Source organism: Barbus barbus (genome assembly GCF_936440315.1).
Source record: "Barbus barbus genome assembly, chromosome: 27".
Taxonomy (NCBI): domain Eukaryota; kingdom Metazoa; phylum Chordata; class Actinopteri; order Cypriniformes; family Cyprinidae; genus Barbus; species Barbus barbus.
The window spans coordinates 10,100,432-10,113,447 of NC_136755.1; the positions used below are offsets into that span (position 1 = coordinate 10,100,432).

Consider the following 13,016-nt stretch of genomic DNA (forward strand, 5'->3'; position numbering starts at 1 on the left):
TCACAACACAAACAAATAAAGAAACACACTGCAAATGCTCACAACACAACCAAATAAAGAATTTTATTTGCAGCGTGTTTCTTTGTTTGGTTGTGTTGTATTTGCAGTGCGTTTCTTTATTTGGTTGTGTTGCGAGCATTTGCAGCGCGTGTTGTCAAATTGAAGTTTTCTTAATTTGCAGATGCTTTCTCTATTTGCAGTGCATTGAGCTCTCGGCCACCATAAAGGTGTGTTAAAACTCAGTCCTGGGCCGCTGCCCAGCAGATTTTAGCTCCATCCTGTCTCAACACACCTACCTGGAAATTTCTAATATGTCTAGTAAAACCTTGATTAGCTGGTTCAGGTGTGTTTTATTGGGGTTGGAGATCAAATTTGAATTGGGCACTCCCTTGTATAGCGGGTGGTTTTAGATACAGCCCAACAATCCTGCAAAGTCTATTTGCAACCTGCTTCAACACACCTGCCTATAGATTTTCAAGCGATCCTGAAGACCTAGATTAGCTGGTTCAGGTGTGTTTGAATAGGTTGAAGCTAAATTCTTCAGGTCAGCGAGTCTCCAGAAACAGGGTTGAAGACCTTTGCTTTAAAGCACAAAGGTTTCACGGCAAAAAAAACAAAAAACAAAGACAAGCGAGCCACTAACACCTAAAATGAAAATTAAGTCAAATTACAGTAATATTTGATAAAGGTAGCTGATTGATTGCATTGCTTTTTCGTTAGCATTCAAGAAGTTATTGCACTGTATATTGTACACAGATTTATTTTACTGTAAACCATTGTTGTATGAGAGTCCATTGTAGTCCATTCTGAAACCCTGAGGAGTACAAGCTATCAAGAGACATGAAGACAAACTTTGAAAGAGACATAGGAGCCACTTCTTGAATTCAGTTTCTTTTTATTTTTGACATTACAAAATAGGTAAAAACATCTGTGAAATTAAGTATTCTCTTTGTAGTCAAATGTAATATGCAGGTTGTGTGCGAGTGCTCTTGGATGCACCAACTACCAAACAAGTTTGAATGACTTACAAATGTAAAGAAAAATTCTGTCCATTGCCCCAAGTCACCAAACGGTTTCTCTGACCCCAAAGGCTTTAGTTTGCTTATACTGAGATAAGGCCAACAGCTAGGCACTTCAATAAGCTCAAATCCAGTTTACAGTTGCACTGTAAATACAGGCTCATCAATCTCCTTAGGAAAACAAAAGAATACAGACTCCTGGCACTTGTATTTCATCACTAATCCCAAGAAATTCCCATGGTTTCCCGACATTGTGTTAGGTGCGTCTGCTTATGTAGATGTTGGGAAACATGCATTGGAATGTTACTTCAGTGACAGCCAAGGTGAAGGTGTCCAAGGTTTTAGTCCTGGAGGGCTACGGATTACTCAAGCCAGATTCCACATGGATGCATTCAATTCATTTTCATCACAGCACATTGAGAGAGACCTTTAGGAGGCTTAGTTATTACCAGCATTTCACACTAAAGGAGGTGGCCAGCGGCCACGGTTCTCCAGGATGCGAGCCAGAAACCGTCACAACTCCTCCCCGTGCACTCAAAACCCTGACTCCCTGGAGAGAGTATACTGGTTAGGTGAGAAACTAGCAAATTAGCCATGCAGGAAGACAGACAGTCAGTGGTGTAAGCGTTTTGCATTTCATTTGCATTCGCAAAGCCATGCTTCCTGTTTTCAGCATGCACAATGTGTGTTAAGAGGAAAGCGCTGCCAAGCCACAATCCCCCAGTTTCAGACCACCACATATGCCTTGCACATTACCCCAGAGGCATTCCACCAGCAGCTGTAGGCCACGCATGTCCGACGCAAACAGATATGACCATGTAAACAAAGGCCCATTAAGTGCACGCAGTGGGTTTGAACATTTCCTCCTCTTTGAGAGTAGTTTTCTTTACCCCCCTAAGCATCTGTCTGGGAAACGAATTAAATATTTCTATTATCTGCTTTTGAGATTTCTCATTACATTGAAGCCTGCATACAAACCGGTCAACCTCCTACCCACGTGCACCCATTTCCAATTGTTCGATGGCACTTGAGTGGTGGCTGATGCTTATTAAAATCTGTGCCGAGGACTCATTTGTCTCTAATGCAATAAGGCATTAGTCCTGTTAGCCAGTCAGCAACCAGTGGCGGCTCTACGGGGGGGTTGGGGGGTGGGGTACACTGTCAGCGGCGGTAATTGGTCAGAATGACGGGCTCGGATCCTGTGTGTGCTGGAGGGGAGGGGGAATGAGCAAGAGATGGAAGCTACAGCGATATACACTGACAGCAACACATACACAGTGCCAAACAGCGAGGATTAGAAAACAAACAGAATTTATGGAAAGCTCTCAATTAGGGCAAGAAAGACGTTTAGCCAGAAGGTAAAAAAAAACAAAACAAAAAAAAAAACTTTAGTATGATTTAGATCAACCGTTACGCTACGCTGCAAACCCCTTGAGCTTTTTGTGCTTGGTTCATCAGATGCAAGATTCATTTGTGATTCATACAAACTGCAAAAGAGCTCCGCCAGCATAAACCCATTCAAACATATCTATTCAAGAGGATGATGAAAATTACCATGGCAATTAACGGACACAGTCTGTGCTAAGAAATAAGGGCCGGACAGCTCCAAATTAGCATGTACGTTCCTCCGAGCAAGGAACCGGGGAAGACATGCTTGTCTTGCAGAATAAAGCACTAGAGTATTGTCTGAGGCAGACGTCTGGAGAGCCTGGACAGAATTTTTCAAGCTTGTTAAAATTATTTCTTGGCCAACATGAGCAGAAGTAGACAATTTAAAGATGAACATATCAAGCAAAGTGTGCTTAGAAAGCACTTGAGGTGAACAGTAAAGCTAAACTTTCAATACAGAGAAAATGACCTTGCGTTACGACTGGAGAGCCAATATAAACAGCACCAAGAACAAGACTTTCCACTTTAACCCATTAAGAGGTTGCTGGTTCAAACTTTAGCCGACAGGATCATCGATTTCTGCCATTGTTCAGAAGCCGTTCAGTCAAACTGTCCATGGTTCCTTAAAGGCAGCTGGTGTTCAAAGGTAAGATTGCTCTTACACTGCGAATAAACGTTTGTCTTTTCCTGTAGGAGAATTACAAGTCGATCAGCAATGCAAGCAAGAGGGAGGAGCAAACAACTCTGAGACATCTAAATCATCTTCCATGATGAGTCCATTCATCACATTAAGCCACTGGAGCTACCAGTAATTACAGAGCTGAGTATATAGTGGAAACCGGAAGCAAGCCCATTAGGGCAGTGCAACTTTGTGCCATTTAGCGCTTCTTGCAGAACATGCAGATTTGGAAAGCTTTGACTCATCAGAATTAAGACGGACTAAAACTACAGAGAACAAAAAAAAAAAAAAAAAAAAAAAAAAAAAAAGTAATAACTTTAATGGACGAGCATTGATGCATGTTTGCAGTTTCAGGGGAAAAGATAACTGACCTGAGGAGAGGTCTGACATTCGATTAAATGTTCCATTTCCAGGAATTGCTAGGCATCACAACCTAGGGAAGAGAGAATGCTATGAGCGAACAACCAAACATTGCTATGATAAACTATTTTGTATTGAGAAAGCTCATGCAATCTGCCAAGTTTGAGTCATGCAACTCAAGCTTTTCCAGGTAACTTTTTCAGGTAGGACATTTGAGTTTTTCAATACGTTAAACAATTAAATCGCAAAAGAAAAAAAAAACAGGAGCAGCATTACAAACATAGATGGATCAAGATTTGACACTGAGCACTTTTAGCATGAGTTGCATTATAATTCTGCTCTGAAATGTTAGTACAGAAATATTATAAGCAAAATCTATTACTGCGTGTTTGTATATATATATATATATTTTTTTTTTTTCCACTTTACTTTTATATTTTTAAACGATTGAATCTTTTAAATCATTGCACGCTGTTACCAAACAGTTTTAAGAATATAAATGTAACACTACTCACGTACAAATTTAGGGTTAGGGTTACCTTTAAAATGCTGCACTTAAAGTTTAACAGTCCTCTCCTGTCCTCTTTACTAAAAGCAGCCAACTTGTCTTTGCATCAGTCTTGACAAATACGGCCCCTGCATAACTTATCTTTTAAATTCAAATTATTTCAGGCTGTAATACATTTCCCATTCTTAGTGAGACCAAAAATAAAATGTCATTCAAGAAAAGTTTAATACATACCCAAGCATCGAATTCTTTAGTTCTCTCTATAGACATTAGGAAGCTATCCAGGTTATTTTAAAGAGCACAGGTCTTACCTCTAGGGTCCTTTTTAAGTATAAAAAGAGAGAGAAACATTAAAGGTGTGCTTTTAATTGTCAAATCAAACACTTTAAACAGACTCCTTTAGTGTAGTTTACGTCTTCAGACTACATGCATTGTTTTAAATTTAAAATCTGTTTTTGAAGAGCAAGAAAGGTTGGAACCGAAGGTTATGAGTTATTTAAAAGGCCATTTCAGATTTTATGAAGACAAAGAAAAATAAACCAGGTTAAAGTTTCATAAAAAACAATCTAGGCTTTATTGACATCTGCTGCAAAACATGTTTTGGACAGATTTAGTTACCTATTTAGGCAAGCTTACACAAGTCATTCTGCATTTTATGGAGAGGATACAAATACTAAATGGCAGTAAAGTACAGTTTGGATGTGGGTTGTTTTTTTTTTCCTTTTTTAAATTATGTACAATAGAGTCGGTTTTAGCTGCAGTATCCCTTTACATAAGAAAGAGATGACCCTTGTGGAGATTGTTGTCCAAATCCTTTTAAGCAGTTTGTGCATGCAGTTTATATAGCATGGTGCCATCCATGATAATCTGACTTGTTTGATGATTTTTTTTTGATGATTTTAAACATAAGTAGCCAAACATGAGTTATTCTACAGAACAGTTTTAAAAAGTAACATCTTATTTTAACAAATTAAGGATTTGAGGACATTCCATCTCAACAGCGTCTAATTGGGCTATATTTCAAAACTCTAAAAGATGCAAGGAAAAATGTTGAGGCCTAAATCTACATTTACATCTTTTAAGACTATTTAAATCAAATGAGGAATAATCAATGGCTGTTGGAAATACCATTAAAGACATTTTGCATTTCAGTAATTTATACTCCTTATTACAAAACACACATTACGTTTAGGGTCTTTTTGATATGCTAGTATTAAACAGAATTTTGAAATGTAGCCTACATGGGAATCTGCAACTGCACCTCAGCAGAGTTTTTAAGGTAACACATTAAAGTGGCGTCCTGAGACACATAAAAAGTGGCTGTACAGTTGTTAGGCTTTACTTCTCAGCTAAATACTTTTTCCAATCACTGGAACAAACGTTAACCATTGACAAATGCAAAAAAGCAAGGGTAGGTATGAGCAGAGGAAGAGATATTGGCAAAAACAAAAAATAAATCAAACAAACAAAAAACAGCCATTTTTAAACTCTAATCCTTCTAAAGGTTATGTTGATTCTTGAGGCATTCAAATGCCGTTCTGTCGAGTTTCTTTAAAAATGTCCGGAGTAAAAAACAAAACCAAAAAAACAAACGGACAATTACTTTTGTCGGGTAGCTTAAAGCGTGAGCTGCCATGGGAGACAGTTGTCATGGCGACGCGTTGGGTGACGGTCCACTAATCAGACTTAGTATCTTCCATAGGGGTGTTCCCTTAACCCGGGCTTAGTCGGTCTCTGAGCAGGAGCTTTTCCACCGCCAGCAGGGCGCTGTGTCCCGTTCCAGTCATCTTGAGCTGTGGGAGCAAGCACACAGTAAAAGTGGGTATAACAACAGCAAGCAAACTATAGCTCACCAAAATCTGTAATGAAAATAAATGAAAAGCCCCACCAAGTCTGCATTAGTATGGTTATAAATGCAAATTTACAAGAATTGTTTAAAAATAAGTCAAAACATTGCTGGTGGGACACTTGTAATAAAATAAGTAAAATGTGAACATTATGCCAAGGGTAGGCAACGTCGGTCCTGGAGTGCCGCTGTCCTGTAGAGTTTAAACTCTGCAGGACATCGGCACTCCAGGACCGACATTGCCTACCCCTGATCTATGCTATGGATCAAACTATGTGCTGCATCCACATATGGCTACTTCCATACTATATAGTAGGTCAGAGTACCTAACAAGTGTAGTATGTCCAAATTCATAGTATTCAAAAAGCCATATTCAAACTAAATAGAATGTACTTCTATAACAGTATCAAAGTCTCAAAGCAAAAGCCTATAGACGGTATGCGATTTCAGAAACAGCCTGTGTGACAGGCTTCATTTACAAATATTTAAATACAACATTGGTCATTACTCATAGGTAGTAATACTTCCATAACCATCTTGAAAAATAGGAACGGTTCTATTCAGTAACACCAGTGTTATCAATTGTAACATTGTCCACACCCTTGAAGTAACTAGAATAAATGTTTGAAACCATCAGCAACAGCAGATGAAGGTTTGGGGATTAAATGACCAGAAAACTAAACTTACTGTAGTTTTCATAGCCCTCCTGTGTCTCTCCATGTCCATAATCATAATACTCTGGTTCTCTGAAACAAAATATGCAAGTACAAACACTGTTCAAATGAACAACTCTTACACGAGAACCTGGCCTGAATTTCTTAAAATAAACTAAGCCAAGAACATTGTGCTTTTAAGACACTGGGATGTTTCCAAAAATCATCCATCAACCATAGTAATCATAAACCAAGTTGATCTTTTTGAGGAAACTTGCACTTTCCATGTCCCAAACCAAATAATAATAATAATGTACTATTAACTTACACTTGTGGCTGACTGTAGTAGCTGTCATAAGATTCGTAGCCTGCCTCTGTGTAGCTCTCGTCATAAGGCTGAAGAAATAAAGGGGAGAAAAAAACATAAAAAAAACAATCAGTCGACAGCAGCATAAACTGAAGATACTAGCGCACTCAAAATCTTCAAAATAAATTCAGAAAATATCTAATAAAAGGAACATACATATTCTTCGTATGAGTCTTGGGTCGGAGGGGGCATCCGCTGAGACGCAGGGGCGGGTGGACGGGCACGGTTGGAAGCTGCTCCTCTGGGCAGCTGGGCTGATGGTCCTCCTCTACCTGCAGGTGCTCCCCTTGCAGTTCCACCTCGAGGGGGTCCGCCACGACCCCCACGTGGGGGCATACCACGACCCCTGCAAAGGTAAAAAAAATAAAATAAATCTTAAGCTCTCCAAGTTTTAGAATCTGAATGCAAATCCAGCTCAAACTAAAAGCATCACAATTAATCTATTAAAAAGGTACATGGATTAGTGTGGGTACCTGGGTACTCCAGGAGGAAGACCTCCACGGCCTCTGATGGGTGGCCCTCCTCGGCCTCTACCCCCGTGTTCCTGACCACCGTTTATGAACTTCATCTCCATGAATTGCTCCTGGCAAATCTCATCCATCATGTCCTGTGAGACAGGCACATAGCTTACTAACATGACACTTTCCACAAGAACATCAGGACTAGGGATGGGTATCATTTACATTTTATCGATACCGGTACTTATCGATACTATTTGGTGCTAAAAGATATGTGAAAAGTTGTTAAATTCGTTGAAAGTTATTTTATTACTGCTGAACTTTAGCAACTGTATTAAAAGTTATTCAGTCAGGAGCAGGGAATTATTTTTCTCTGTGTTTTATTTTATTCGCATTAAAGGAATAATTCACCCATAAATGAAAATTGTCATTTGCTCTCAAGTTGTTGAACTTGAATGAGTTTCTTTCTTCTGTTAAACATAAAAATTATTTTGAAGGTATTAATTTTTATTCTTGTGCTGAACACAAAAGAAGTCATTTTGAAGAATGTGGGTAACCAAACAGCTGCTGGTCCCCAGTGACTTTTTTTTTTTTTTTTCAGTCAGTGGGGACCAGCAAACTGTTTGGTTACCCACATTCTTCAAAATATCATCTTTTGTGTTCAGCACAAGCATAAAAAAATAATACAGATTTGGAACAACATGACACAGTTCACTTTTTGTATTCCCCAATTGTAAGTCGCTTTGGATAAAAGCGTCTGCCAAATGACTAAATGTAAATGTAATGACAATTTAAATTTTTGGGCCAACTATCCCTTTAATGAAAATGGGCAGCCTGTTTAGTACTGCCCCTTTAAGAAATGCACGCATCTGTTCCTCCCTCTCAACTATATACTTTCACTTTAGACATAACTAACTGTGTTTATATGTAAACCTTGTGTGTTTTTGCCAGTATTAGCGCAATCAGACGATAACTAATAACCAAGTAACCAGGTGCTGTTTGACCAACCTTTGTGTACGCGCGCTTCAGGTCAGAACAGCACGCAAATGAAATATTTATACGGCAAGGTTTTAAACTAAAGCACACACAAATAATGTACTTTTGTGATTGTGAATAAGTGCAGTGTTTCGTGAGTGTAACTACCGCTGTGAATGTGTCTCGCGAGTTGCAGTTGGAGCCGGGAGACATAGTAAATACAGTGCATTGCTTGAGGTAGATGTGTTTTGTTAGCAAATGTTTCATTATATTAATGGTGTTGCCTTCTTCGTTCACTATTACAACTACTGCATATATTGCATCTGACACTGGTGTGGCTTAGTTTTGTAATGTGAGCCCACACTTTCGAACATTTCACTCTTTCCGCCACTGATTGCACATGTGCATGGATATCACACGCCCGTCGCAGTAAAGGAAAATATCAAGCAGCAGCTTCTAATTCGTCATTAACATTGAAGTATACGGAGATAAAACAACGCAAGATGCGATAATAGTATCGTTTGTCTGGTATTGACCCAATTACGTACCGGTCCAAATATTACTGGTTCTCGGTACCCATCCCTAATCATGACATGCAAATAGTAGCTGCTTAGAAAGTTAGACAACAGCATGAGAAGCCTATGTTTGCATAGCTCACATATGAGGCCATAAGCACAGTGCACAAAGGTTAAAGTCATTTACAGTGGAAACACACGCGGTTTAGCAAAACCTTTCAGTCACTTAGTTTAGACACAAGTGATGTTGAAAACAACCGATTTATCAGATTGAATATTAATAAGCTGCCACCGGCATAGCAAGTGGAGTTACAATCCAACAACACAGGCGAGTTTGAACTTAAACAATGGCCCATTTGAAAAAAAAAAACTGCACTATAAACAGAGAGAGCTTAGACAAAACAAAATATCAGCACTGCACTGCAATGAGCATGATCTCTGGACTGCCCTTCTTGAATCTAGAGCAGATTTCTGAGTACTTACAGGGAACAAGAACTTTTTGATCTCCTCCATGGCATGAGCCATGCGCACATATGCCTCAGGAACAGGAGCAAACACCTCAATAAACACATGAAGCTCCATGGACAAGTGTGCATACTTTGGCTCTCCACTTTTCCTTAAGCCCTCCTCCTGAAAAACACAAAGTAGTTCAGCAGATCCAGTTTACCCTTAGTTTGTCATTTAACCTTCATTCACACAGCAAGACAACCAGAATGTGATGTATCAAATTGCCTAGAATCATCCTTTTATTCCCTTAGAGAATTTAGAGCCATCTTAGAAATCCAGCAACAAAAAAAGTCGTTCTTGCAACAATCATTCAAACTTTTAAAAAGAACCTCAATAACACTTTACCTTGGTTTTGTCCCTCATGGATCCTTTCCCCAGCACGGAGATCTTAGCGCCAGTCTCCTCCTGCAGTCTCTTGATTGTGTTTCCCTGCGGTCCAAGGATCTTACCAACAAAGTTAAACTGCACAAAGCAACAGAAAATTAAATATTAAACCCACATCGTTTGAGGAATTCTAGACTGCCTCACTTAGCCTGACTGAACTTGTTTTCAAGGACTAAAAGCTCAATAGTTTTGATCTTCCTGAACAGGACAAGATTAAATGGAATGCATAGAGATGAAAGGCCAGAGTCGTGCACTGCTCAACACCAAAGCGAGGGGTAACATTAGGCAGTCTGGGAACACACGCACGTGGACACTCTGCTAAAATGGGCGAGAAAAAAAAAAAAACCTCAAAGATCTAACATAATCTGAAACCTCTAAGACATACACTGTCCACACAATGCACATCCTCAGGACAAATTTTTTTTTTTAAATAAAATCTACGCAAAAGCTTAATATAACAAGCTGTTCAAGAGGAACAGCATTTTCAATTGGACTTGAGCAGCATAATCAGTCAAGCAAAACTCGCACACCAATCTGATATTCATGTAGCCTAATACTAAAAGAAAAAAAGCACTCGGGATTGAATTCTGGGAAGAGGTGGAGAAAAATAAAATGTTACTTTCAGCTAGTCTCAATTTATCTGCCAAGCAAACTTTAAAGAATACACATGCAAAGGTCAAAGAAAAACATTGCTACTCCCTCTAAAACAGCAGAGGACTCAATCAAACTGCCTGATCGCCTCTGGCAGGTAGCCATCAAGGGATGCACACAAAAAAAACATGCATTTAGAAAATAGCTTAAGCCCCTTCATAACAGATTACAAGCCTTTCACAGGTTTCAACAATCAAATGTTTGCAAAATTGTCAAAATATGCCAGACCTACTATTTTGCTCTTTAATTGTTCTTTCCAATACTAATGCAATTCTTGCCATGATATAAGTTCTCCTTTCCTTTAATATTTTTGTACCCCTCAAGAATCCTTAGGTGACCTTTGCTTCCACTAAGGTGTTACACATTCATTCAACACCAGATCTGAAGCAGCGTATATGTAAATAGAGTAAACCGGCACAGCATATATGTTCCTGAATACCACATTGACACTCACCTTAGGGTACTGTTTGACTGGTATGAGAACCCTTTCCTTCAGTTTGATGTTTTTCTGTGTGAAGAGGTCCAGGTAGCTTTCTGTATCTTTCTCAGTCTCTCCTTTCTCAACACTCTCGATTTCTAAAATGCACAAAAAAAACATCATCAGGCATGAGATTTGAACATTTAAATGCAAAAACTAGAGCAACTTGATATATTTGAAGATACTTTGCTTTTTTTTAAATCATTGCTTAACCAGCTATTACATGCTTTACAAAACTCAATCCCTAGAAACATTTGCATACAAGTTTTGACTTCCACATCAGACAACAGGGTCAGAAATGTATCACTTTTAATTATCAAGAGTTAAACCATAAAAATGGACATCACAAATCAGGAGTCATATTAACCTACATAGTTACATTTCCCTCATTTATACATGACAAACTGGATTAGAAGCTGATGTTTACAAGCCTGGAATATTTTCTCTAGCAATTTCCTGGTCATTTTACATCAATGCCAAATGTACTTCTGAGATTTAAGTGTTTGCTTCAGGTTGCAAAGAAAAGTGCTTGGCTCAAAGACACTGGCAGCAAATGCCATCAATCAACAGACTCGACTTTTTAAAGGGATTTTCACTGCAAGTCTGATGCTAAACAACAAACATTTACATGCCTCTGCAAAGGCAACTTAAAGAACTGACCTGCTAATATAAACCACAAGATACAGTTACCTTCCAACTAGACTGATGATATAAGACATGTGGTGAAACGAGGCCAGGAAAATACATTTCCTACACCAAAAAAAACATTTAATCTCCAGATGCAACACTTCCCACACTAAAAGCACATATGGTCCGGAACATGGTTTTTATTACTACGACAAATCTCAAACTTAAGACATTCAGCCGTCCTCAATTTCATTTGATCAGACTTGGACGATTTCATCTAAAGCTTTCCAGATCTTTCCGTCTAGACAAACACGATAAGTGCATGTAGGCTGGGACTCGACGCGTACAAAGAAACGCCACGTTAGATACAGAGCCCTCCTTACAAACAAACAATAGCAGGCAGCAAACCTTAAATATAAGAAATTACTAATTCATATGCAATTCTAATACGACACAGTCATTTTTTAATACCTTATTGAAATATTATCAAATTTCAGCAACATTAAAATACTAATATACTATGGTAAAGTCGTATAAACCCCGTAATCTGGTTCGAAAGTTTCCACTTCGATAAACGCACGGCGGTTAAACCCAATCCAACACGCGGCTCAAACGCTGCACTGGAGCGGAAACAGGACTGCTGCCAAGGGATGATGGGGTAAAGCTATACAGCACTACGGGTTTAAATGGAGACCGTTACAAAGAAACGATATCATCCGGTAGAAGTGGAGTTGGTCCCTCCGAAAAACCATTAACTACACGCAGAAAATGGCTTCGGCAGCACGTGCCTGGCTCACCCCCAGCGCGCTGAAGCGAGACTTTGTAACGGTCGCCCTGCGTCCCGCGAACGACTACAGTCCATTCCCAGCGTTTCTCTAAATAAAACTACGATTTATTTACATCGCAAAAAGTTCCCGGGTTGGATTTCCACGCCTCCTCTCCTTCGTTTTCACAAAACAACGGCGTTTACCTGCTGTTATAAGTTTCATTGCGTGCGTGAACGACGCGTCCAGACTGTCGCGCTCCGCCAGCAGCTGCGGGAGGTATTTGTTCTCATTCTCCATGTTGAGTTTCTTAGTTAAAGAAGGCTTAAAAACCAAACGTCCGACGGCGAAACTATTTCGGTATCCACTTCCTGCAAGAGGTGACACACGAGCAGCGGCGGCTGTACTGAGTAGCAATGACTCCTGTTCTCCGGCGTGCTGCTAGAAACAGATGAACAAAAGCTCGAGACCAGCGCAAATGACTTGAGCTAGCGGAAATTACGTCACGAGATGAGATGTATGGGACCGCCCACTTTGATGTGAAAGTTTTTGGTTTGTAGAGTCTGTACAAAATGCATTTGCTTTGGGGCTGCCAGTCCCATTCAGTAAAAAAATTAATAAAAATAAAAAATAATAATATATATATGTATCATCTCAGGCTCCTATGTTAATGTTCAGTTATTTCACTTTAAAAGCAATGAAAATAACCTTTTTCATTGCCATTAAAGTTAAATTAGCCTACTCAACCTACACACAGGAGAGTGGCTCGTTTTATAAGAAAATTTCAAACGGCACTTCGAGCCTTTTGTATCTTAATTCTTCATATATATATATAT

The 13,016-nt window shown here is 39.2% G+C and overlaps 1 protein-coding gene across 2 annotated transcripts; it reads right to left on the reverse strand.

The window, feature by feature from the left end:
• Window positions 1-870: 870 nt before the first annotated feature.
• On the reverse strand, window positions 871-12,673 carry LOC306847673 (KH domain-containing, RNA-binding, signal transduction-associated protein 1-like). 2 transcript variants are annotated; one of them, XR_013782176.1, is made up of 11 exons: window positions 12,387-12,627; window positions 10,766-10,887; window positions 9,622-9,738; window positions 9,253-9,399; window positions 7,295-7,428; window positions 6,978-7,167; window positions 6,783-6,850; window positions 6,489-6,547; window positions 5,559-5,748; window positions 3,459-3,520; window positions 871-3,095 (listed from the first exon to the last, which is right to left on the reverse strand). XR_013782176.1 is itself a non-coding variant. In XM_079381768.1 (9 exons), exons 1-9 carry the CDS (start codon window positions 12,478-12,480, stop codon window positions 5,642-5,644), a joined length of 1,038 nt encoding a protein of 345 aa, XP_079237894.1. In that variant the 5' UTR covers window positions 12,481-12,673; the 3' UTR covers window positions 3,868-5,641. The 2 variants fall into 2 exon arrangements, 1 of the variants encoding a protein (XP_079237894.1); XM_079381768.1 differs by lacking the exons at window positions 871-3,095; window positions 3,459-3,520 and having other exon boundaries at window positions 3,868-5,748; window positions 12,387-12,673.
• Between the last annotated feature and the right edge of the window lie 343 nt (window positions 12,674-13,016).

Coding starts and splice junctions, on each gene's coding strand:
- LOC306847673 (XM_079381768.1), bottom strand. CDS start 12,480: ATGGAGAATGAGAACAAATACCTCCCGCAGCTGCTGGCGGAGCGCGAC. Junction 9,739..10,765: donor CAGTCAAACAGTACCCTAAG/GTGAGTGTCAAT, acceptor TGCTTTGTGCAG/TTTAACTTTGTTGGTAAGAT. Junction 9,400..9,621: donor CCATGAGGGACAAAACCAAG/GTAAAGTGTTAT, acceptor TGTGTTTTTCAG/GAGGAGGGCTTAAGGAAAAG.